The 26,784-nt window shown below is 45.0% G+C and overlaps 1 protein-coding gene across 5 annotated transcripts in view; it reads left to right on the forward strand.

Moving 5' to 3' along the window:
* Positions 1–26,784, forward strand: part of CACNA2D3 (calcium voltage-gated channel auxiliary subunit alpha2delta 3) — an 876,035-nt gene that overhangs the window by 602,897 nt on the left and 246,354 nt on the right. For all 5 annotated transcript variants that reach the window (XM_083156212.1, XM_083156214.1, XM_083156213.1 and 2 more), the window contains 3 exons: positions 13,266–13,349; positions 24,343–24,414; positions 24,520–24,581. In XM_083156212.1, the coding sequence (XP_083012338.1) occupies positions 13,266–13,349; positions 24,343–24,414; positions 24,520–24,581 (218 nt within the window). The remainder of the gene's footprint in view (positions 1–13,265; positions 13,350–24,342; positions 24,415–24,519; positions 24,582–26,784) is intronic.

Genomic DNA, 26,784 nt, shown 5'->3' on the forward strand with positions numbered 1-26,784 from the left:
TACAGTAAAGGGGTAATTAGTGGAAATTACTGATCCAGGTCCTACATGCTGAGCAGTTGATATAATACCCCCTACCACCCGCGGGACATCAAAGCTTCCCCCACCACTACCGCTGGAGGATCGGTAGGGGCCCCAATACATTGCTATGCCCAGGGGTCTACACCGCTGTTATATTTTTATATGTGTGTGTGTGTGTGTGTATATATATATATATATCATTTTTTTTTTATTATTATTATTATTATTATTATTTATATACATTTGGTCTATCTATAATACTTTAACTGACCCGGCATATACTGGGTCACCTAAGTGTCCATCTCCGTGCTTTGCTCCGCCCCTCTGAAAACTCCCTTCTGAAAATCCTGCGTTTGCCACTGAAAATAACCATATTTTAATACAAAAACTCCATCAATTTTGTTTCATGGATCCTTTGAGATTAGAGGCCCCGAAGCTTAAGCTTCATTAGTTACATAATAGATCCTCCCCTGAATCATAGGTGCCGATTCTGTGGGTGCTCAAGGGCCCGAGCTCCCACAGGAATTAATGAGCACCCACGTGCCCGTAACTCCAGAGTCCCAATGCCGGGCCACTGTATTTGCTTGTTGAGACTTTCAACAGGCTTGAGCACCCACCAGCAAAAACATAAATCGGCACCTCTGCCCTGAATGTACCACATTTGCTGACCCCCCCCAAAAGAAGTGGTATTTCTTTAGAAACAGACACGTGTTAACGTTGTATCTGAGGGGGGGAACTTGTTATATTGTCCAGATTTTTCCATTTTAAATGTGAAAATGATACTTAACCGTTTGAGTGCCAATGTTGCTGTGAGAGATGTGCAAAATACCCACTAAAGAATGCCAGCATTGCTCACGACGATGTTCTCTTTCAGTGCAATGTTTAACTAAGCTTCAATTAATTGACTTCAGATCATTTGCCGGCAATAACTAAAGTGATTCATATTCCTCGACTTTATTCATTATCATATTCCTTACAGCCATTATTTATCGTGCACAGAAACAAAAGAACTCACCCAGGGGCGTAACTATAGCACCGCAGCCCCCGCGGTCGCTGGGCGGCGCTGTGCATGTGGGGGCGCTGGGGGGCTGCGGTGCTATAGTTAGCCCCCTCCCGCCCGCCCATCCGCCGCCCACCGCCCGCAGCCTTACCTGTCTTCAGTGGTGGTCATTATTCTGCTAGTGAGACGGACCACAATAAAATGTCCGCCCCATATAGCAGACAGTTCTCGGAAACTCGTGTGGGGCGGACATTTTGTGTTGGTCCATCTCCATAGCAGAAGAATGAAGCCAGCAAGGGAGCCCGGACCAGCAAGACAAGTAAGGCTTCGGACGGGGGGGGGGGGGTGCGGGCGGGGGAGGTTGGCGACCCCCCCATTAACGGCGGGGGGCACCCAATTCATAGCTACGCCACTGAACTCACCCAAACCTAACTCTGCACATTATACATTTGCCCCACCTGCAATGCACATGAAAGAATTTTTGAGATCCTTACTGAATAACCCCCATTGTGTGGGAACGACACCAAGATTAGCCGCCCTGCTAATCCCAGCGTGTGGTCCTTTATAAAGCAACTCTGTTCTTTGCTTGTCCTCAACAATGATTCAGTAAATCCCTCTGTGATGGCTGGCCACACCCTCTATGGTGGCTGATCACACCCTTAATATTGCCACCCCCGCCACACACACACAACACTTCCTGGTGGGTCTTAAAAATCAATACATTCACTTAGTGTAAAAAATAAAAAAAATTATCTTACCTGAGGAAAAAAAAACTATCTACCTTTTTTCTCCGAAGGACCAACCACAAGCAAAACAGGACAACTTCAAAGTGGAATCTACTAGTAAGAATAATAACCTAGACAATGTTCTTTTATAGTGCTGCCCTATTAATGTCCTTATGAATTTCCCATCACCCAAAGAACCATTTTGTGGTTCAACTATTCCTGTCATCCTTTCCTTTTGGCTAAAAAAAGCACAGTATGGCAGTTTTCCCGTGCCAACTGGCATGGACATTAAATCCAAAATAAATGGGTTTGATTGCCAATCTAAACCCATTCACTTCTACGTTAAGGTCCTCCACATAATACAACACAACAGCCTTCAGAATGGCAGTTGCCTCTACCCCGTGAAACAAGCAGAGAGGTAACACATACTTAATCTTAATCACTGCAGTCACATTTACAAGCTATATTTATGAACAGATAGCTGAATATTCTTTAAATCCTATTCATGAACAGTTGAGTAAAGTCTTACGTGTACGTATCATAAATCGTAGAGTAAAGAGATGTACATTAAGGACACGTAGGACCTTACAAAGGAAACACTGATTTAATATTTACATATCTGTAGAACATTCGTCTGGTTCTCACTGCACTAGATAATTACCGAATGCTTCGTTCCCAGGGCACAGAGGTTGGTTCTTGCATACCTAAGTCTATCATCAGAACCGCAGATTACCAATAAACATTTCTCAGCAATCCAGGTGCTGCCGGTCTCTATAAAATGTAGAATTTAAACTATTCAAATGCCACACCAGCATTAGCCTAATTATCAGCTATTAAACTGGAGGAATTTCCTGTTTTGCTGAATGCCTGCTTTTGTTCCGGAGAGTCATCCCCCCACTGTATTTCAGGGCTTTCTAATATTTTGTCTTGTTTGTGGGATGGCCATCCTGGTCAAATCTCCCTGTGGGGTTGAGGTCCTAAGAATGTTTCGTTCTCTTGCTCTTCGTGGATTGCAATGATAGATTATACCAAGGACTGTTAGCTCCTTTGCATAAAATACTAATCCACTTTTCCTGGAAAGATTCTGATTTCTTTCCTTTGAGCAGCCTGGATGTAACTGCACAGGTATATACACACACTGGCTTATTTATAATTAATTATTGGCAGAACCCAGACAGAATCTGTAAATAAAACAAAAAATTTAACTCATTCCAGGAGCAAGGCATAGACTACTGCATTGTATAGCAGCAGTGTTTGGCACACTGACGCCTCCTGAGCCGCCCTGGACCTTCCCGGGCAGCACATCTGATTGGTTGTTATGGACAACATCACACGTTCAATAGAACTAGTGACTGTTGACTGTTCATATTATGTGCATCTTTGCTATACATGGAGTTCAAAAAGTCCCTCCACAGTCATTGGGCCAAATTCTCTAAGCTTCAAAAGTGATAAAATGGAGAGTGATAAACAAACAGCCAATCAGCTCCTTTCTGACATTTTTTTTAAACACAGTCTTTGACATGGCAGGTAGGAGCTGATTGGCTGGCTGTTTATCACTCTCCATTGTATCACTTTTGAAGCCTAGAGAATCTGGCCCATTGTGTGCTAAACATATCTCCTTGCAGAGAATGCATGAGAAAGTAACATGGCAACAAAATTGATCTTAAACATTTTATGTACATAAAATAAGAAATTGTTTGTTATGTACATAAGTGTTAACAGTAACGGGTCAGACCTAGATTATTTGGGTGGTGTAAAATCGGTATTACAAGATTATACTTTGAGAAATGCAGCTTTTGAGACCGACTACATTCCATAATATTTTTTTACATTTGTTTTGAATCCTTAATCATTCTTGTTTATATTTTGGGAATAATATCATCATTCTTCTAGTATTTATTATACGGCAGTCCTGATGGATGGGACTGTTGCTATAACTGTCTGACCATGGCAACCACACATGCGGCTCATGTAATAGCCTGCAAGATGCAAGCTGTGTGGGAACTCTGGCAAGTACAGTATATCTGTATTTTTAAAGTAGCAATCATTTACAAGGTGAAGCCAATTACATCAGCCCCATCATCTTCCGGGCCTTGGCTCTCCATGGTTGATGAGATCTCTCAGTGGGGTTCCTGGGCCCCACTGAGAGATATTGAAAATACTATTGAAAATGCAAATCAAATGCAATAACTATAAAATAAAGACTTACTGTAATATATGTGCCTGAATATTCCCTTTAAAGGCACATACAGGAATGTAAAACTGCAACATGCTTAATTTTCCAAATATACTGTACATATCACTATCCTGCAATTGTGACCTCACGTCAGTCATAAGGCCCATACACACTGGGGGTTATACTGGTCAACTCGCAAACGCACAATCACACTCTATATTGGACAAAACCATGTGCACTGCAGGTGGGGCTGATGTAACATGTGCAGAGAGAGTTACATTTGGGTGTTTTGGGTTGTTTCTGTGCAGGGTAAATACTGGCTGCTTTATTTTTGCACCGCAATATAGATATCAATTTGAAGTACACCCCCCACCCAAATTTAACTCTCTCTGCACATGTTACACCAGCCCCACCTGCAGTGCATATGGTTTTGTCCATTAAAGAGTGATTGTGCCTTTCTAATTGAACCAGAATAACCCCCTTTCAGCTAAAAAAACCGCTCCGTGTGCATTCTCGCATCATTGTTGGCGACTGCTGCTCATCTGTTGGTATTACTAGCAGATGAGCAACGGGGTGGGTGGCTTTCTATGGAGTCCTGTAATGAAAAGTCATCCACCCCCAGAAAAATCGCTCAGAAGGGCAAAATGTGTATGCACTGATCGATTTTCCCCATCATTGTTGTCCATGCATGCTGGGTAAATCGCCCATTGTGTATAGACCTTTACCATTAAATAAATGTCAATTCCCGGACTTGGGAACATTTAGGGATATTAAAAAACATAAGGGGTGACATTTATTTGGGAGCGATTTTGTATTTTTTGCGTTTTTTTCACCAAAACGGCCGAAATCGCACTTTTTTCATAAATCGCCAACTTAATGGGATGCAAATTGCGGCAAAAATCGCACTTTTTGCCTGAATTCGCATCTCATTAAATTTGCGAATTCACAGCAAAAGTGCGATTTTTTTTAAAAGGGCGATATAGGGTGATTTTGGACAAAATCGCACTTTGTAAAAAATCTAATTTCACTATATCTCGCCCCAAGATTGTTGATATAGGAAGGATATTTATGCATTCGAGTAGAGATCATTTTGTTGCATCGCTCAATAAAACAAGCCACTGTTAAATTTCAGGCCATTATAATTTAGTTTTGAAATTGTGTAAAATTAATCTTCTCTGATCTGCTGTACATATCGTAGTCATTAAGCTAAAAACACCTTAACTCCCAGAAACTCAACAGATAACAGAGGCTGAACTGTAGGCCTCATCAAGCCAAACATTGCGGTGGAAATCATCTTAAAAATAACTTGTATTCCCACATCCTTGTTTTTCTAGAAAGGTGTTAGTACCTCTGTATCCTGCAGTATCCAAAATTAATACCGTAATGACCCAATGCATGCTTGCGGGCCAAAAAATATAGATTGCCCTACCTAATTGCAGTCTAGACTTTAAGGCAATGGGCCAGACGAAATGTATAACATATTTGTGCTCAGGCTTCAGAAAACGCTCAAATTCCTAATAGCGCTAAAATAGTTCTGCAAATTTTTGACATTTAAAGCTACAGATTTTCCTAAGAGAGAATTCTAGAACTGTCCATTTTGGAAACCATGAAAACACATTAACAACAAGTTGGTAAAACATGGGGCCTGATTCGGAACTGTTTTCTGGACTGTGTATGTTCGCAGTCTAGCAAACACGTAAACACTGGCCGGCCGCAGGCTAACAAACAGCCAGCCCTGGCCCTCTCTATCCCCCCCCCCCACCCTTCCTGTCTGAAACGAATGGCACAACGAGTGTTAAACTCGCTGAAGCTGTCTGCTCATGGGGTTTGCACGGGGAACGAGGTTTGGCGTCTGTGCATGCGCATTTCTTGGCATGTGAAGATGCCGGGTGCGATTTGCACAAAAAATTCAGTTCATCGGGACTATGTGTTACTTGCCAGTCAGATGAATGAATACTGAAGACTGTTCTGTGCCGCTGGTGTCCGCTGTGGTGTCGGGACTTGACACTTCACAGCAGGGGTCCCAATAAACGGAACTGGCTGGGTGTAGGAAGGCTAGTGTACCGGGGGTCAGGGCAGCGTCTCACCCCACCCTGCGTAACAAAATGATGGTGTCCCTGGTAGACGGGTCATGGCGTCTCTCACCCGCCGTGTCACGATACACAGTACCTATGCAACAGCACGTGTATCGTGACATATCAACGTCATTGGGAAATTACCATGAAATGCTGGGTATTCGCCCCACGCCCCCAGCCCGCACTGGAAGGTGTGAACCGGATGGCAAACAAGCAGGTCACCGTGCTCGCTCGCACCAATCAGCTGCACATGCGCATAAAAGTATATGCACATGCATAGTTGCGAACTATTACAAAAGGACCAGAATAAGGTCCAAAGTACGGAGTTCATCGCTCCATGTATGGGCACCTTTAGATATATTTTAAGCAAGGACCCCTTACCCTGTCTGTTATTACCTAATCTATTACTGTTCGTTTACTGTTTTGTTCCCAATTCTAAAGTGCAGCAGTATTTGCTGGCATTATCAGGGCCATCTTAATGGTATTGTGGGTCCTATGCAAAGTAATGCACTGGGGCCCCTACTAAAGTTTAAAGAAAAATCGTAACTTCTCATGGTGTCTATCCACCTGCTATCAGCCACCCAGCAATTAGCATAGGCATTAACTGTATGGCTGCAGGCCGGTGGAGGATGTTTCCTGGCAGCTCTGATTTTGTGTAATTCACAATCAAAACAGCCGGGCAGCAATCTCTACTAGCCTCACATGAAACTCCAGAGGCACCAGCAAACCCTTCTCGGAGGCCCCTAGAACCATGGGGCCCTAGGGCAGCTTCCCAGTAAGCCCATGTGTTAAGACGACCCTGGGCATTATATAAGGCACCTAATGAATTATACTGATTGGCCTATACCGTTACTTAACTCTTAATTGCCTAGAAATAACTCACACAGACACCTTATTCTACAAATAACGACAAGGACATCAACTGCATAAGTTTAAAATGGTCATATATATTTATTGAAAATGGTATGACCCTTATTTGGCAAAGAAAGCACTTGAGACCAGCCCCAGTCAAGGGTGTTAATCATGGCAGCGACTGAAATGCCCCAATCTAATAACACCCCCTATCGTAAGGTACAGCTCGCGTTGTGACGGACACACCGCCCCTTCTATGGCATGGCGAGGTCACTTACAGGAAGTGTCCAATATCCCCCTGCTGAGTCGGGACTCACCAGCCATCCTGGCAAAGGGGGGGCAATACCGCACGGCGACCACCTGACACCTCACCTGACTGCTGGTCGAGAGCACCTTCTCAACGATGTTAATTAAAGTTATAGAAGCCAAATTGGGTGATATCCCGAAGGCCAGGTAGCACAAAAGATTGAAAGGGAATAGGGAGGGTTGGGATCCAGACTCAAAGAGGAAGTACTTCCTCTCAACTTCACCTAATATACCCCTCTCTAAGTTGAAGCCCCTACCACAGGGCTGGGCAACACCGGCCCTCCAGATGTTGATGAACTACACATCCCAGCATGCCTTGCATCAGTTTCAGCATGGCCACATAGCAAAACTAATGCAAAGCATCCTGGGATGTGTAGTTCATTAACATCTGGAGGGCCGGTGTTGCCCAGCCCTGCCCTACCAGCTACCTGGTTGGTTAACCTGCCTGCCACTCACTACCTGAGCTTTTCCTGGGCAATCTGACCTTCTTCAATAACTTTATTCAAACAATCATTAAATTCACAGGCTCTTAAATACACTTGAGCTTATGCAGCCCTCGTTCTATCTAAGTAATTGATGATAATAATAATAATAATAATAATAATAATAATAATAATAATAATAATAATAATAATAATAATAATAATAATAATAATAATAATAAATTAGATATGAGCATTACCTGATAAAAACAGTTTAGGGAAATAATTAATTTCACCAAAAACTTAGCAGGGGGCAGAATTCCACATAAATTTCATCCACTTACCGAAGTTAATTAGCACATATTTTCTTTGATTAGGAAGGTACTTGTGCCAGTACTTTTCTTCTATGAAGAAAGGGGCTGGTACCCCCCCCCCCCCAAAAAAAAGTGTGCATTCCCCGAAAAAAGTGCATATACTGAGATAAAAGGTACCAGGACTCCCATGAAGTTGCTAAAAGTTTTATAGTATCATGCAAACACTAGACAAGCCTGCACACTGTGCATAACAGTCACCCAGAGCAGGGAAACAGTAGATTTACTAAGATAACCATTTATAAACTAGGTGATTCATCGCGCCCTACGGGCGCTCTTCACACCGTCGTAAGGGGCTGCGCCCCCTTAATTTTTGAACATTTGTATATGAGAAAGATGGTTAGAATTGTATGAAAGATGGCCTGTATTGCAACTTGAGTTATAGGTGAAATGTGTTAAATAGAGAGCATATGATGTGGAAGGGGGTGTGTATTGTTTTGTTTAATTAAAAAGCGGTTACAGAGTAAGATGTACATTGATAGTGTGGATGGTACAGTGACATTTGTGGGTGTGGGGGGGGGGGCTGTGTGTGCGTGTTGTTTAGGTGTGTGTGTGCAATAGTATAGTAGGGTGTTTCTGAGTCAGCGGCTCCCCACTGGCGGAGGTCACGACACAGGAAAACAGGAGGCTGGGTAGTGATAGGGGTGTGTGGGCATAAGGGGGACTAAAGAGGAGGGTGGGAGATACTGTGCAGCTTCTGCCAGTGGGTGAGGGTCCAGCGTGGCAGTACAGGAGTACAGGATGGTGGCCCTTAGTCAGTGTATCCTCCTACTGGGTGGGAGTTCGGGTGCATGAGAGCAGGAGGCTGGGCTATGAGGCATGATAGGGGCATGTGGGCAAAACAGCGTCAGCGACTCCCCAGTGGTGGAAGTTACGGTTCAGGAGAGCAGGAAGATGGGTAGTGATAGGGGTGTGTGAGTATACGGGGGACTAAAGAGGGGCTATGGGGTGCTGCCGTGGGTGGATGCCGTGAATTGCGGGAGGGGGGGGGGAGGGGGGGGGGGGTGTGGGTACCGCGAATTGTGGGAGGGGGGGGCCCAGGGGGTTGCAGTGAATCGCGGGAGGGTGGGTCGCGGGGGCGGGGGGTTGCCGCAATGACAGGAGGGGGGGTCAGGGGTGGGAAATCGCGGTAGGGGGGTCGTGGGGGGCACCATGAACAGCGGGAGGGGAGGCCCGGGGGGTTGGCGCGAATCGTGGGAGGGGGGGGGTCGCGGGGTGCCGCAATCGCAGGAGGGGGGGTGTCACGGGGTGGGGCCACGAATCGCGGGAGTGCCCGGGGGTGCCGCGAATTGCGGGGGGTGTGCTGCAAATCGCGGGAGGGGGGTCGTGGGGGGTGCCGCGAATCGCCACAAGAAAAAATCAACACAGAAAGTTCAACACATGTAAATGTTGACATAAGTGTGGCACTTCATCGGTGTCCATGTCGACACATGAGAATGAATATGAAAACATTAAAAAAAAGAAAAATAAATCTTCAAAAACTCATTTCAACCTTTTTCATTGTCGACCATAGCCGTGCCAGTGTTTTGCATGTGCCATTTAATCCTGGGGTTGCCGTGAATCGCGCGCGGGGGTGGGGGGGAGGGAGGAGGTGAGGGGTGTCCGCGAATCACGGGAGGAGGGGTCGTGGGTGGATGCCGTGAATTGCGGGAGGGGGGGTCGCGGGGGGGTGTGGGTGCCGCGAATTGTGGAAGGGGGGGGGGGGGCGCGGGGGGGGGTTGCAGTGAATCGCGGGAGGGTGGGTCGCGGGGGGTTGCCGCAATGACAGGAGGGGGGGTCAGGGGTGGGGAATAGCGCTAGGGGGGGTCGTGGGGGGCACCGTGAACCGCGGGAGGGGGGGCCCGGGGGTTTGGCGCGAATCGTGGGAGGGGGGGTCGCGGGGTGCCGCGAATCGCAGGAGCGGGGGGTGTCACGGGGTGGGGCCGCGAATCGCGGGAGTGCCCGGGGGTGCCGCGAATTGCGGGGGGTGTGCTGCAAATCACGGGAGGGGGGTCGTGGGGGGTGCCGCGAATTGCCACAAGAAAAAATCAACACAGAAAGGTCAACACATGTAAATGTTAACATAAGTGTGGCACTTTATTGGTGTCCATGTCGACACATGAGAATGAATATGAAAACATTGAAAAAGTGAAAAATAAATCTTGTCAACCTTTTTCATTGTCGACCATAGCCATGTCAGTGTTTTGCATGTGCCATTTAATCGTGGGGATGCCGTGAATGGGGGGGGGGGGGGGGAGGGAGGTGCATACCTCCTAACATGACCCTCTCGAGGAGGGACACATTGCTCTGTTTCTGGACTTTCTTCTTAATTTATGGATTACCATCACCTGTACTTAAACACCTTTCTTATCAATTACCCTGTTTAAACCAGGTGATGACAATCATAAATTAAGATGGAAGTCCACAACCCAGCGTTACAGCTCCAGACACACTTTGAGTGACAGATGTAGCCAAATATATAAGAGATAATTTATTACTCTTCTTTTAAGTGACAGCTTAAGTTTTGTTCAATGTAAATGTTGCCTTCATGATGTCCTGTGGTGGCAATGTACGACATTCCAGTGTCAGTATTGCATCCAAGCTAACTACGAGCTCCTTGTTTACAAATGTTTCTGCTTTTGGTTTAAATGGGGCTCCAGAGGCTCCACTGATAAATACTACCCCAAATGTCACCAGGCATTACCTGATTGTAGTGCTGCCAGATCATCACCATACTAAATATGACAGTAGGACAGTGTTGCCTACACTCAGGTCTCCATCCCGACCCCCTTGGAAAGGGGGCAAGCCTCCCGGATTGCATGCAGTCATTGCATGCGGTCCATAAGTCCAAAGGCGAGAATCACGTCCTTGTAGCCTCACCCACCGATGTCCAATGCATGAAATACCGGCATTGGACGTTGGGGCGTGGCCGTGAGGGTGTGATCACACTGTCCATGCCCATAAATATGAAGTGTCTTCCATGGCCCCGCCCCTTTCCTGTGCATCGGCGGCCCCTCCCCCCCACTGACATACTGAACTGGCTGCCCTATCCCGGAGAGGGCAGCTATAAAGTAGGCAACCCTGCAGTAGGAAGATGGACAGCACTGTACAGTGATAACATCTGTAGCTTCACCATGTATGCGCTCAGATCAATCACTGTAGAATGCAAGCTCTTAGGCATACAGTGATTAAGTTTTTGCTATTAGGTAGATTAGTACAGAATGCATTCTATTATATTTTTGGTTTTGGGTGTACACACAATATTGAGTTATCGGCTGTCATCCCATAGAGTGTATAGTGAACTTCTTTTAATGGTAAAGGGGCTGCGCAATGTGGTATAATTGGAACTGGAGGACACTGTGATGTGATATAATATGAACCAGAGGACACTTTGATGTGTCATAATATGAACTGGGGCACTGTGACGTGGTATACATTTAATTAGAGGGCAGTTTAATGTGGCACAATATCAACGGGAGGCATTATAGTGTGTCCCAGTTTGAACAATGGGCACTACAATGTGGCATAATATAAACTGGGGACACTGTAGCCTGTATATGAGGGTTCATGGCATAATGTGTACTGTCAGCCGTATAATGTGGCATCATGTACAGTATACAAGGGAACTACAATGGAACTACAATGGCTCATTAAATAAACTAGGGAACTACTATGGGGTATAATAGTAACTACGGCACTACTATGGTACAGAAAATCAACTAATGCACTATTATGGGGCATAAAATACATATCTGGTGGGGAGAGGCATCTCTCAAGAATCATTGGGACAGAGCCCATTGGATTTGTTGCTATGGGGCTCTCAAACTTCTGGTTACACCCCTGTGTATATGTAACTATGTTATTAGGAATGCCGTCAATTTACCGACAGTCAAAATGCGGACATTCATTATGCCAACATGGTCAAATGCTGACATGTCAAAAAGTTGACACAGGCTTTTCGTGATTTGTTGTTTTTGAAACCGACTTGTTCTTACTTAACGTTCTAAGCGGGCATAGAGCCAGGATATAATAGTGTCCTGAACACAGCGAGGCACCCTGCACGAAGCATGGCGAGTGCAGCAAGCCATGCAAGGGGACGCAGTACAATTATACGATGTGCATGTCGACATAGACACCAACAAAAGTCAACTTTTTGACATGTTTTTATTTTCTATGCCGGCCGTGTCGACGTGTCGATATAACAAATGTCAGCATTTTGAACATGTTGGTATTTCACTGTCTTCCAAGGCTTGTCTGTATTTTGACCGTCTGTATTTTAAATGTTGGGAAATCATAATGAATCCTGTCATTACTACGGGAAAGTATAATTGCTGTGGTATCCATTCAGCCTAATTCAGGCTTGTTCGGAAGGGGCCAAATTCAGCCCTGGGGGGGGGGGGGGGGGGGATGGGCTGTGCACTTGGGACTCAAAAACCCAAAGGCTCAATATAGTATAAATGGCACTATAATGGAAACTACTAAGGGATGTACTGTAGGTGTAACTATTTCAAGTGACTTAAAGGCAGGAAAGCAATGTAGCAAAGCAATGAGGAAGGCTAGTCAGATGCTTGGTTGCATAGGGAGAGGAATCAGTAGCAGAAAAAAAGACGTAATATAATGCCATTTTATAGGTCATTGGTACGGCCTCATCTGCAATACTGTGTCCAGTTCTGGAGATCATATCTTCAGAAGGATATAAATACATTGGAGAAATAATAAATACATTGTACAAAGAAGGGCAACTAAAATGGTGCATGGCCTACATCACAAAACTTACCTGGACAGACTAAAAGATCTTAACATGTATAGTTTGGAGCAGAGAAGGGAAAGGGGGGACATGATAGAAATCTTCAAATATATCAAGGGTTTTAACATAGTACAGGAAGGAAATTTTCTTCAAAGGAAAAGTAGTAATAGAACACGAAGACATGCACTGAAACTGGAGGGAGGTAGGTTCAGGGGAAATGTTAGAAAGAATTACTTCACAGAAAGGGTAGTGGATAAGTGGAATAGCCTCCCATCAGAGGTGGTAGAGGCTAAGACAGTAGAACAATTTAAACATGCTTGGGATAGGCATATGAATATCCTTACAAAGAAATAAGGATCGAAAAGGGTTGAGATTACCTGAAGGGTAAAAAAAGGGGCAGACTAGATAGACCAAATGGTTCTTATCTGCCGTCAAATTCTGTTTCTATGAACTGTGATGAACTTTTACAAAATGATTTGCACTCGGTGAGTTAATAAAGTCCAGTGCAACTTCAGATACATTCTGCTATTAATACTATTCTACACTATGGGTCAAATTATCACCAAGTAATTCTCTTTAATGAATTTCCAATAGTATGAAGAAGGGAAGAAACGCAGGAAACCAAATTACAGCAGTGTGGATTTATCAGAAGTGGAGTGGGAAGACCGAGATGACGTGGTAAGTTCTAGTTTTACCAATGTGAAGCTGATTTATTATCATGTGCAGTATATCTAAAATATGCTGTAGATCAATGCCACCAATTCTATATCTGCTGTGACTCTGAGCAGACCAAAATTATTTATCAATACACTGCTATGGGGTAAAGGCACTGTACAATTTGTTAGTAAATAACCCCTGATTGAGAACTGTGTCCAGCAAATAACACAAGAGAACCCATAGAGTATGGGTTGTCACAGTGGCGTTAGTTCCTCCCAGTTGCCCGGAGGCAGATGACTCCATTGCCTCCCAGAGTTCTGCCCCTGTGTTGACATGCCAATACTCGCCTGCAGTTGACAGAAAAGGGGAAGTTGCACAATCTTGTTATCTTTTATAGATAGAATAAAACTGTTAGTAGGGTTCGTGGTAGGGTAGTTAGTGTCAAGTTGCCCCCTAGAATGTTTGTGCCCTAGGTGATTTCGTCATCTAATGGTAGCCCTCAATTTTGGTAGAATTAGATCTGACATATAGAACAAGAGAAGTGGTTCTGTACATTAATGGCCCACATCAGCGGTCCCATTCCCCCGATTCCTCAATCCTCCACTGTTCAACTGGGATTAGGAATTGGGATTTTTGCTGTCCGAGGATTAGCACATCGCCCAGTAGTTGCCTCAATAGTGGGTGCATTTAAATTGGGGAAATTCCAAGGGACATACTTTTCAATGAAATTAAAGAAATGCAGATGATAGGTCAACGTGGACCTTTTCGTGTTATGACCTTCTCCTTGTAGACCCCCCCCTCTTTTAGGTTTCTGGTGTTCTTTAAAATTCTTTGGTGCTTGATCCTTTTAACCAAGTTGCACCCACATTTCATCTACAATGCGCAATGAGACAGACTCTGTGGAGATATCCAGCATCAACCTCAAAACACATTTATTCCCCCAGGCATTAAGCTACAATTGATGCCATTTATCACAAAAATGTATTTCATGTAATTGCTGTTGTAAAGCACTTGGAGTCAAGTAGGATGAAAGCACTATATTTTTAAAACATGATAAAGATATCCTATCAATTCTTATTAAAATAATTGTTTACATATTGCCTCCTGCCCTATGTACAGTATATATACCTTAGTGATCTATGTTCACTCTTAGGCCACCTGCTTTCATTCAGACCCCCAGCCTCCTTCTGTGCTTTCTCTATGCATGAAGAAGCATTATAAATCATAGTATATTATGCATAAATATATAGCAGAGATAGATAAGAAAAAAAACAGTCAGTTTCTTTTTATTATACTCAAAAGCAGGGATGGGGGTATGGGAGGAGGTCAGTCGCACTGGATCTGTACCACAATTTCTAAGATATGGTATAGGCGGACCCTCAGCACAGTTATAGTGGTGTTTCCACTTTATCAATTTCAGGAGGGTGTGCTACCACTGGACATGGAGGAGAGCTTAATTCAAAAAGAGAGGAGAGAAATGTCTCTGTGTGGTGCACCTCAGAATACAGAATTTATTAAAATGTAACCTTTATTTAATTTTTATTAAAAGACAAAGAGGCGAAATATTGACAAACAAGTGAAAACATATAACACAGACAGTGTAATAAAAAAGGATAAAGAATTTATCCTTGCTCAGTGTGGCCCAATTCCCCTAGTATTCCATATGGATGTGAATAATTGGTGCTGCTGTGGCACTACTGACAGGCAACTGAAAACTTTAAATATCTGAGTGCTCAACACTTCATTCAGTGTCTGTCAGCCATTGATATGTGTCCAAATAGCTAGACTTGCCTGCTACTTTCTTTAATAGCTGATGTTAGCTTGGCCCAAGTTTAAACAGTGCTGCTACACTCCCACCGGGTATGTGGTGAACCGGGATATAATAGTATTGTCACTCCTTAACTCTGCTGGGGGAAGAGCAGCGCAGATTCAAGGGTGATTGGCAAGGTTTGATGTGTATGTATCGAGTTTCTAGGACTCTGCTTTAATACTGCCGTTGCCAATCTTAATTCATATACATGCGGGGCTAGGAACCTTCCCGGTGGGTGAGAACTGACGACAACTGCCACTCCTTCGCCAGTCTCACACTGCTGCAGGGAGGTGAATGTGGTAGTGGCAGCAAGGTAACACAGAGCTGTGCGGGCGGCGGCGTGTAAATAGCAGCGCCGTCCGTCTCCCGTCTGCTCTGTAATCAGGAAGCAGCGGTGCAGACGTCACACACCGCGGCTTGAGACAGGCGTGCAATCCCAGTGAAAACTGGCGTACGCTCGTCCTTACAGTTTACAGCTAAACACAAATCAATTCAATAACATGGTGTACATGGGGAGGGGAAAAGGGAGTCAAACACACTGAGTTTTCAGGTCAGTGTACACTTCGCAAAACGGAGCTTCATCAGGACCACACTGAGCTAGGATAAATTCTTTATCCTTTTTTATTACACTGTCTGTGTTATATGTTTTCACTTGTTTGTCAATATTTCGCCTCTTTGTCTTTTAATAAAAATTAAATAAAGGTTACATTTTAATAAATTCTGTATTCTGAGGTGCACCACACAGAGACATTTCTCTCCTCTCTTTTTGAATTGTTCTTTTTATTATATTTTATGCCAATGGGGCCCAAATCACCGACTAGGAAACCTAAGCTTCTGCCTAATGCCTATAGGGCATGATGAGAAGGAATTACCTTAACTTCATTTCAGATTTGATTTTATTTCCTACTTTTTTTAATGTACTCTGATAAGTCTTTCCCGGTCAGATCAGCATTTCTTGTTTTCCCTGCAACTACTGTGTAAGATACCGTACAGGCAGGAAACCAGCATTTTAAAACCACTGTGCCATGGCACACTAGTGTTCCTTGAGCTGCTCCCAAGTGTGCCCCTTGAGCTAGACCAGCCACCACCACTGGTTCAACTGTTATTCACTGGTCTCTTCCTGCTCCATTCCTGTCTCTGTATCCTGGGCATATGATACCACTTCATCTGATGTCAGTCGGTCCAGATCTGGCTGTGGACCCATCCAACTCCTCTTGTCATCTGCTAATCATTGGTTGATGGAGGTGGTTGTTGGTCTCTCTCACATCGATGGTGTCAAGGGCTTATTCTAAGTTACTCCTAGACTGCATAAGACATGAGCTGCTCGGGTGTCCTGCTGTTATACTGTCCCCAGTATCTTCTTAGGAGAACATAATGGCAGCTAGGCATGTTGTTCACATAAGTGCAACTCTACCCCCTGGGGCACTACACACTGAAACCAATGGCGTTTTTTTCCTGTGGGGGCCAATGTGGTTTTTTTTCTGTGGAGTCTTGGCAATTTTAATATTTTTTTTTTTTGGTGTGTCATGAGTTGAATAAGGTTGAAAATCACTGTGGTACACTGTTATGGACTCGGATTGGCAGGGAGACGTGGCAGCTGCGATGATCTTGACTACAAGCTACTGCATTCTCATTCTTTCAGTCAGAAACAGTTTGTCATCATGGTGGTGCCATCAGCGCTTGTTTGACCAGTTTTTGTTGGCGGCCCCTGTTCAGCTCCCTCCACCGGCAGTAGCACTTGGGGTTAGCACTGTCCACACGATTCCTGTCTTCAGATCAGCTGTCTACACACCACAGCTAGTTGTTATCAGCTCCCCCAATAATGAACAGGTCCTCAGTCATAACACCGGCAGTCCCTTGACCCCCGTATAGAAGTTTGCATGGACACTGGTCACAGACTACCGTTTGGATTGCAGAGGGCCCATCCTAGCTCTGCATAGCGATTACCAGTAGTGGCTTTGTGGTATAGTGAATTTATGTGGAAATACCCTCGGAGCTGGTTAGAAAAGAGCACAGTTATCCTAGAGTTTTAAAACAGGTTGAAGATATTAGAAAAGCCTCTTACTGTGTGGCATTGAATGAATTAAACATGCCACTGGTACTAGATCACTTTAGCCATAGATGAATCTCCTTCTTTAATCTTTTTGTATTTTGTCATGAGCAAAATTCCTTTTTTTAATTCTTTGCACATGTTCATTTGGATAAACATTTAAGGATAGGATAAGTGGCACCAACCAGGGTTATATGCAGGTCTCAGATCGAGACAATTTAAGTAGTGAGGCCTAAGAGACGATGAACTTTCTTATCCTTTCCAAAATATAGCAATCTGCTGTCATGGAAGAGGTATATATATTTTTATGAAGCATATTTATCAGTTACTAGGGTTTAGACCGGATAATTGTAATTCCTTATCAGTACTATTTACGGGAATAAGACATTAAGGGCCTGATTCAGTCCTGTTTGCTAGGCTGCGTATACTCGCCGCCAGGGCTGCCATTAGGAATTTTGGGACCTGAGACTGATTTTAAGTTGGGGTCCCCCCTCTCTTCTCACTTCACTTACCGCCCCCGGCTCCTGCTCCCCCATCCCCTCTTCCACTGTGCTGCCTGCGCTACGCTCAGTACACTGAACAAAGCAGGTTCCCGGAGCACAGGCTTCTTCAACTCAGCAAGCCGGCGGCCAATTAAAATGCAGCATCGGCTGGTGAGCCAATCAGAGCCGATCAGAGAGGAAACAACTAAGATTTCCTACCCAACCCACTGGCGGTGATGCAAGGCAGGCAGGAGCGAGTTTAAACATGTTAAGCTTTTGAGTGCACTATGTTGACTTGTATCGGATATATAGTCATTTTAGAAGGCTGAGTGGATAGCTGTTTGTGATTTTTTTTCCCCGTCATTTGGAATTGTGTGTTTTTATTTGTTAAGCGGATTTTTAGAGTGGGTTGAGTCCATTTGCTGGATAATCGGTGGTTTCCTCTTTGCAGGGCGCACCCATCTCCACAGCCGGCTAATTTTTACCCGCTACTTTGTCTCCGGTGCAGGGTGACTCCTCCAGTCTCCCTGGTCTCCCTGCCACTCATCTTCTCTTGAAGCGCTGCTCATTTCTGCCGCAGTGTGATTTCACCTGCTGCTCGTCCCCACCTTGCAACATGCCTCCACGCTGCATTACTAGACCCTCCAGCTGACCCTCTGAACACACTCAACTCACCAAATCCTAATTCCCCTCCCAGAACCTGATGTGTCCGGATTAAAAAAGGGCGCAGGCCCATCAGGCACTGTAAAATCGGTGGTGCACCTATATTAGTTTTTTTCCAGACATCCAGCAACATCAGGAACATTGCGGCCATTGCATCTTTAACTTTAAAGTTTTAAATTTAATTGCAAATGTAATGCACAATGTCTAAGGGCGGGATGTACTAAAGGGAAAATGCGGTAAAACCCCCGTTTTACCGCATTTTCCTATGTACTATTACACGGCCGCACGGATTTCGCCTGGCAGGGTATCGCCACCTTTGGGTGGCGATACCCTATAGAAGCCTATGGGCTTCTTTTCGCCGCCCGCCACCTCGCCGCAACCCCGCCGCCTCGCCGACCCCCCCTTTCCCCCTCCGGCTTACCATCTTGCAGGTCCTCCTGGACCCTGGAAGGTAAGCCCTTCCTCCCCCTAGCAACGCAGCCGGACATCCTTCCGGCTGCAGGGGGGAGGAGGAGGAGGTGCCCGGGACAGCCTGCTTAGCTGTCCCCGGCATGTAGGCAGCAGGGGGCGGCAATGAGACCCCCCGCAGACCACAGTACAGGTATCGCGGGGGGTCTCCGTTTCCGTGCCGCGATGCCAGCCACATATGTTAGTACATATGCGCTGGCATCGCGGCGGGCGTGCAGCGAAGGGCGGCGATGTATATTAATACATCCCACCCTAAGTCATCAAACTAGTCGTCATACTAATTAGAAGTAACTGAATTGGATTCCCCCTAAGTGTGTAATGAATATATACACCTACTGTACTGCTAACATCAATTTCTCATTACACGGTCACAAATTACAGTATCTTATATCAACATGTACAGTAAATTTACTATTGCTGACAGGAGAGTGAAAATGAGGGACGTCATAGACCCACGTTAAACTCATGCTGCAACTTGAACGTAAGCTGTTAAACAGTGATTGTCTCCCGTGCGGTGTCATTTTCCAGAGAGATTATACAAACGCTATAAATAAAGGGAAACTCATAAAGTCTTATTATTATGCAAGCAGCTGTTTTGACAACCATGTTAATAGAAGATGCTACTGAACCCATATACGAGTAAACCATATATACTCTGTGTAATTGTATACGAGCATGGGACATTGGGTCGACAGTCATTAGGTCCATGCATTAGGTTGACATGGAAAAGGTTGACATGAAAAAGGTCGACATGTCTTTTTCATGTTTGTTTTTTTATTTTTAAAAAGGTGTTTTTTTTTATACTTAACCATCCAAGTAAGCATAGAGTGGGCATATATTAGTGTATCCATGCGAGGGGACGCAGCACACTTATACGTTGCCCATGTCAACTTGCGTCGAAATAGACAACAAAAAAACATGAAAAGCCAATGTCGACATTTTTCACGTTGATCTTTTTCCATGTCGACCTAATGCTTATGCTAACCTAATGACCATGTCGACCTAATGCATATCGAACATCTTCAGATTTATATCTATCTATATATATATACACACACTTACACACGGTGGCACTCCACAGATTTTCGAAGATGGTCGGGATTGAATAGCAAAATGCCCTTATTTCTGAAAATTGGAAATACTGTCAGGGGAAAGATTGTATACCCCACATAGTATGCCAACTTCTAAACCCCTTTAACAGCTGCAGGTATACTATGTGGGTGATTGTCATTTAATCTACTGCGCATTCGCATGTGGGGGAGGGAGATTTTTTTGCGACTGCGTATGGGCAGCCACTGTGTACAAGCAGCCACGGTGAATAGATTATTCGCTGGGAGCTCGCACACAACAGCACGGGCAGGGGCGGCAGGCTGGGTGATTCGTCCATGGGAACGTCCAGCGTTTCATGGGCGTTCCCATTAAGAAGCTGGGCGTTCTCATGGTAATTCCGCAATGACGTGGGTGCGAGGGCGGGCAGCTGATGTCAGTTGCCTACACACTTCTCACACAGAGTGCCTGCAGATCTGAGACACCACTGAGGTGTCTCAGATCTGCAAGTGCTGAAGAAACCATTCAATCTTTCCCCCAAACCCAAGGAAGCAAAGTTGCGCTGTCTGGGTCGGGATGTACAGGTCGAGTATCCCGTATCCGAATATCCGTTATCCGAATTATTCCGAAATACGGACATTCCAGAAAGTGAAAAAAAATATTTTTTTTGCTAAAAACTCACTGGGGACATTTGTAACAGCATCACTGGGGACATGATATGTAACTGGCACTATATATGTGCAAGACAATGATTGCTTGGCATTCAAATTCAGTGCTGAGATAGTACACACATTTTGTTTCACGTTTTGAAACCTTGTTTTTTGAACAATTAAAATATATTTGTGTGTATTTTATGTGGTAATAAAATATATTTGTGTGTATATTATGTGTTTATACAGCATAAATGCAAGATACTTCAAAATACATCATTGAAATATTAAAATATTCCGAAATACGGAATAATCCGTTATCCAAAATTCTCCTGGTCCCGAGCATTTTGGATAAGGGATACTCAACCTGTATTAATATTAGTGCTGGGCACGTTAACGCGTTAATATCGTGTTAACGCGCCGGCACATTAACTGCGATTAAAATATTTAACGCAGTTAACGCGGGGAGGGGGTGCGCAGGTGCACGGGGGGGGCGATGTGGCAGCAGGGAACAGGAAAACGGGGCTGGCGGGCACGGGAAATGAATGGTCGATGGGGCTGCACCGCAGGGGTGCAGAGCGCCCCTCCAAATATGGCCACGGCTGTGTAGTAGAGAGACGCTAGAGGTGCTCCTTTACCTCTAGCGTCTGTCAGGGAAGTTCAGAGTGCACACACAGCGCTACCCGGAAGTGCGGATTCCGGGAGCGATGTGGACCTGCAACCCCGGGGATGGAGCAAGTTAACCCCACTGGCATGGAGCAAGAAAACACCCCCTGGCAACGAGCAAGAAACCCTTACCTGGTAACGAGCAAGTAAACCTCCCTGGCAACAAGCAAGTAACCCTCCCCTGGCAACAAGCAGGGAACCCACTATGGCAACATGCATGCAATCCCCCTTAGCAACACGCATGTAATCCCACCTGGCAACGAGCACGGAACCTCTGGCAACAAGATTTTAGGTAAGCAGCGCGTATGTGCCTATCAGTGCGATTAATCGCAGTTAATCGCAAAAATTGCATGCGATTAATCGCGATTAAAAATTTGAATTGTTGCCCACCACTAATTAATATACATCACCGCCCCTCGCCACCCAGCCGCCGCAATGCGAGCATTGGGGTGCGGTGACAGAGACCCCCACGATACCTGTAATGTGGTGTGCGGGGGTCTCCGTCACATCCCGGCGGCTGTCAGTGTCCCCAGCGTCTCCTCCTCCCCCCTGCAGCCGGATGTCCTCCCAACTGTGACACCTGCTGGGGGAGGAGGAGATCGATGGAGGACGGGAGGGGGGTCGCGCAGACGGCGGGCAGCAGGCGGCGATAGAAGCCCATAGGCTTCTATAGGTTATCGCCACCCAGAGGTGGTGATACCCTGCCCGGTGGAGACGGGGCAGACGGGTAATGGTACATAGGAAAATGCGGTAAAACCCCCGTTTTACCGCATTTTCCCTTTAGTACATCCCACCCTTTGTCTTTTGTCATGCTTTTCAGTCACACGCGATTCATAGTACTAGAAGTTTAGAAGTACTAGACAGTACTAGAAGTTTAAGCTTAGAAGCTGTACCTACCAGGGCCTTAGCTAGATCCAATGGTCTGCATGTAAAATGTACCTATCACTGCGAAGCGCCATACTGATTTTTTCCCTTGTTTACAAAGGCTTTCTGTTTTTATGCGCTCTTGCCCGAATCCCGTTTCTGTTCCTCTCTCACTTTCAGCATTTATTACCTGGCCTCAGTAAAGCCTTTGTACTTGAAAATTGCATTAAACAATGTGTCTTTAATTGATGATTTCAAAAAGCTTCCCATGCTGTTTTAATGATGGAGCTGGCGTCCATAATTAAGCGCTGCACATAAAATATTATGAAACTCAAAAATTATAGGTGTGAGGGAATGTACAGACTCATAATAGCGCAGCAAAGAATTGCTAATAAACATTGATCTCATTTGTGGATGGGAGAAACATTTCTGGTAAATGTTCATTCAGTAGAGTAGGAGACACAGCTTAAATGGCGGTTGCGAGTTACAGTTTCGGCTGCAGGGTCCATTTTTATAGACCCTTTGGAGCCTTGTTACCGTGCAGTGTTTGAATGGGGTATTGTGTGAAAATTGTATCTCTGGCTCGGTGGGGTCCAATGGTAGCAGGGAAGGGGGGAAAGTGTTCTAAAGAATAATAGGCAGTATGTTACATTAACATCTGTAAATGTGCAGAATATTCCCATGTTATCCTCCCATTCTTAATATGATGTTTTTGTACCATTATTGCAATTAATGTAACTGATATTATTTTTCTGCATCAGTCAATGGTTATCGAAGTTCATGCAAAATAAAAATTAAAATTATTGTCAAGGTATTTGCTATAGCCAGTGGCGGAACTACAATTTAAGCGCCCCCACCACTACATTTTGAGTGCCCCCCTCACCGATGTATTTTCCACCGCCCGGTCCATTCCCGGCCTGCCAGGACCAGCAGATACTCCTGTTTCCAGTCCCAGTGCTCCTCCTAATAGAATGTCACTTTTTAAAATGGCCACCGCCTTAGAATAGACCGTTATTTAGGATGCAAGAGGAAGTCGCCTCTAGCATCCTTAATAACCATCTGCTGTGAGGGAGGCGGCCATTTTGCAAGTGACTTTCTATCAGGAGGAGCGCCAAGACTGTAGAAAGGAGTATCTGATGGTCCCGGCGGGCCGGCAGGGCAGCACCAGATCCGGCGGCTGCCCTAAAATAGCTTCCGCTGACCCAACGGCACCCAAACTTGCCTAGCACCTCCAAGCCACCACGGGGTCTGCGGAGCTATAGTTAAGCCAGTGGCTATAGCTGAAAATTCCGGTTCCTCATAAAGCATTTATTATTGGAAGACAACTAATTTGACACATCATCAAACAACTTGGGGAGCGGGGACCCCAGTGACATCACGGAATGATATCGTTTAGTGTGTATGTGTTATATTGTTTGGTCATGGAGCAAATAGTCAAGTGTGTATGCACCTTTATTTAGTGCCAGCCAAGCCTTTAGGTGAATGTGGGTGTACCAATGTTATCTAGTGCCAAGCCACTCAATACTGAATACATTTCAGACCCTGATGTGGGGGTACAGCAGCTGGGAGCTTCTTACCTGTCCATGATAATATGGCTCTAGGTAGAAGCTGCCCATGTGGTCAAGAAAGGGGCGGAGTAAGCCTGCACCTGCATACACATTGTCCGCAGCACTTTACAGAGAATAGTTGCCCGTTAACATCAGTCCCTGCCCTCAATCTATATTCCCTACCACATGTACACACACACAGACATTCTATTGTTAATTTGTTGGGAGACAATTAACCTACCAGTATATCTTTGGATTGTGGGTGGAAACCGGAGTACCCAGAGGAAACCTACGCAAGCGCAGGGAGAATATACAAACTCCACACAGGGCCATGGTGGGAATAGAACCAGTGCTGTGATGCAGTAACCATTACACCATTTGTACTGATCCAATAATTGGTGCAGATTCCCTGCTTTTTGCTGGTAAACGGCACATTGGCCACATAGTCTTCACTATAAAGTCTTAGTATACTGGCACATTGGCTTGGTCAGTATTGTGTCACATACCCAAATAAGGGAATGTGCTTACCCCATGACCCCAGTTATAAAGGTCATGATGAGGGCCACTTTTCTTCTACTTGGGTGTCCCCAATAAATGTTACTTTTTTCCTTTCCAAACCATCAGCATACTCAGAGTTCCTATTTACTCACTTATTGGCAGCGGGAATGTATGGTTTACATTTGTACATTTTTGTTACATAATTATCTCGGCTCATATTCCCGTATAGAAAGAAGGAAAGTAAGTGTAACTTTTTTTTCTTTTCAAAGCTAAGAAATGCAATGGTGAATAGAAAAACAGGAAAATTTACCATGGAAGTGAAAAAGACAGTGGACAAAGGGGTAAGATTACCAAATGTAGATTGTATCGTCCTTGTTATATTTATGAATGGCATCAATAATACTGTATACTGTATATGTCTTGCCATGTCTCTTTTACCATTCCAGAAACGAGTGCTGGTGATGACAAACGACTACTACTACACAGATATCAAGGGGACACCATTTAGGTATATCAGTGCTAAATATTCTGTGTGTGTGCTTATATTTATATATATATATATATATATATATATATATATAAATATATATATATATAGGTACTTGTTTCGTTTCACGGCACCCGATATATCGGATGCGATACCGGACGATATATTGATGCAATCCGATGCGATTTTTTACCTGTTCATAACCCCACTATCCACTACGCTTCGGGCTCGGTGGCTTGCTGCGCTCGCCACACTAAATAAAATCAACTCCATGCGTAGTGGATAGTGGGGTTATGAACAGGTAAAAAATCTCATCGGATCGCATTGATGTATCGGCCGATATCGCATCCGATATATCTGCCGATGTCGCATCCGATATATCGCATCCAATCTATCGGGCGCCGTGAAACTAAACAAGTACCTATTTTTTATATATATATATATATATATATATATATATATATATATATATAATGCTGCTCCTCACCTCTATGGTGCCAATGAAGGGCGCCAGACAGATCTCCATTCAGGACACACACGCCTTTGTACAGTGTACCATATACACACACCATATACTGCCCATATATACACTGCACCCATCCTCTTGCATATCCTGCATCCTCAACCACATACTAAGGGCCCGATTCAGACCTTTTTGTTGGATGCGGATGTTCGCAGCCTAGCGTACATGTACATACCGCCCGGCCAGACGTTCCCCCCTCCGCACAAATCCCCTCTCTAACATGCAAGTGCATGTGTACGGTAACACATCCCCTCGCATCTGACCGATCGTCGCTCACCATCGAATGTTTTCTCCAGCCATCGCTAAGAAGCCTAGACTGATTTTTCGAGCGCCCGCTGTCTTCTGAGTTCAGGGCGGGCGCTGGCGTCCTGTGATGTCAGCCACCCACCCCAAGCAGGCAACACTATGCTTACATCTGCAGGGGGGGAACGCCCAGTGTTTTTATGGGGGTGTCCATAAAACCCTGGACCTTCCCCTGCTGCCGCCCCCATTCCACCCCCTTCAGCCCCTCATGGAGTGAATGGCTCAACGGGTGTGAGTCATTTGCTCCTGGGGTTTGCTCATAGGCAAACCAAAAACATCGGGGGCGGGTCTGAAAAAAACCCCTATATTCCATATAGTGCTCCCTATATACAGGGCACCCGCTACACCACATATTTCTTCTGATATATACCTCTTCCTCCCCCCACTATAAACCAGCCCTGGTGTCCATCATTCTTACAGCATACCTCCCAACTGTCCCGCTTTTAGCGGAAACATCCCTTTTTTTGGGACATTCCGTGTCCCGCCTGGGGCCGCCCCCTGTCACCCATGAATAGACACTGTTCAGCATCTATTCCTGCAGCCAGAGGGGCAGGGGGCATAGCCAGCAGCTCACAGAGCTGCTGGGCATCTCCCTGCAGCAGTGAAAACGGGATGGGGCCTTACGTTAGTTTTGCATATACAGGCCAAACCCCCTTCCTGCTAGACCACGCCCCCCAAAACTGTCCCTCCTCACAGCACTCATATGTTGGGAGGAATGTTACAGGCTTGTAAATAGTAAACGCACATCTGCTCCGTGGCCATAAGCTATACCTGTGCCTGCAGATGTGTAATGAGACTAGAAGAACGCAGGCTTGTAGAAGAAATGAAGCAACTGCTGTTATCCTGGGATTTTCATACAATCTGTCGTTTGAAGAGAATGGTGCACAACACAAAAACATGAGTGTCAGTTCTGTGGGTGAATCCGCTGACATCAAGGCAACAATGACTAAAATAAGTATTCTTACAGTAGTACGCAGAAGAGCATCTCTAAATGAATAACACATTGAGCATCTTACAAGGCAAACGTCAAGCTGGTTCTACAAACATAACAATGAGTTCGGTATAATCCTATGAGCAACAGGGTCTAAAGCAGGGATGAGGAACCTTCGGGCCTCCAGCTGTTGTTGAACTAGACATCCCAGCATGCCCTGCAACAGTTTTAGCATGCCCAAGTAGCAAAATGGTAGCAGGATATGCTGGGATGTGTAGTTCAGCTTGAGGGCTTAAGGTTTCCCATCCCTGGCCTAAAGTTATGTCAACAGAACTCAGCGAAGGTCAAATATGAAGCCGCTGGTGCTGTGATAGATCTTACTTGGCATTCTGGGAATTAGGCCTGATTCAGAACTGCTCGCTAAGCAGTGTATTTTCACTTGTCGCGGACCATCAAATAATTTTTCT

The sequence above is a fragment of the Crinia signifera genome, chromosome 8 (genome assembly GCF_055691185.1).
Source record: "Crinia signifera chromosome 8, ASM5569118v1, whole genome shotgun sequence".
Classification (NCBI taxonomy): domain Eukaryota; kingdom Metazoa; phylum Chordata; class Amphibia; order Anura; family Myobatrachidae; genus Crinia; species Crinia signifera.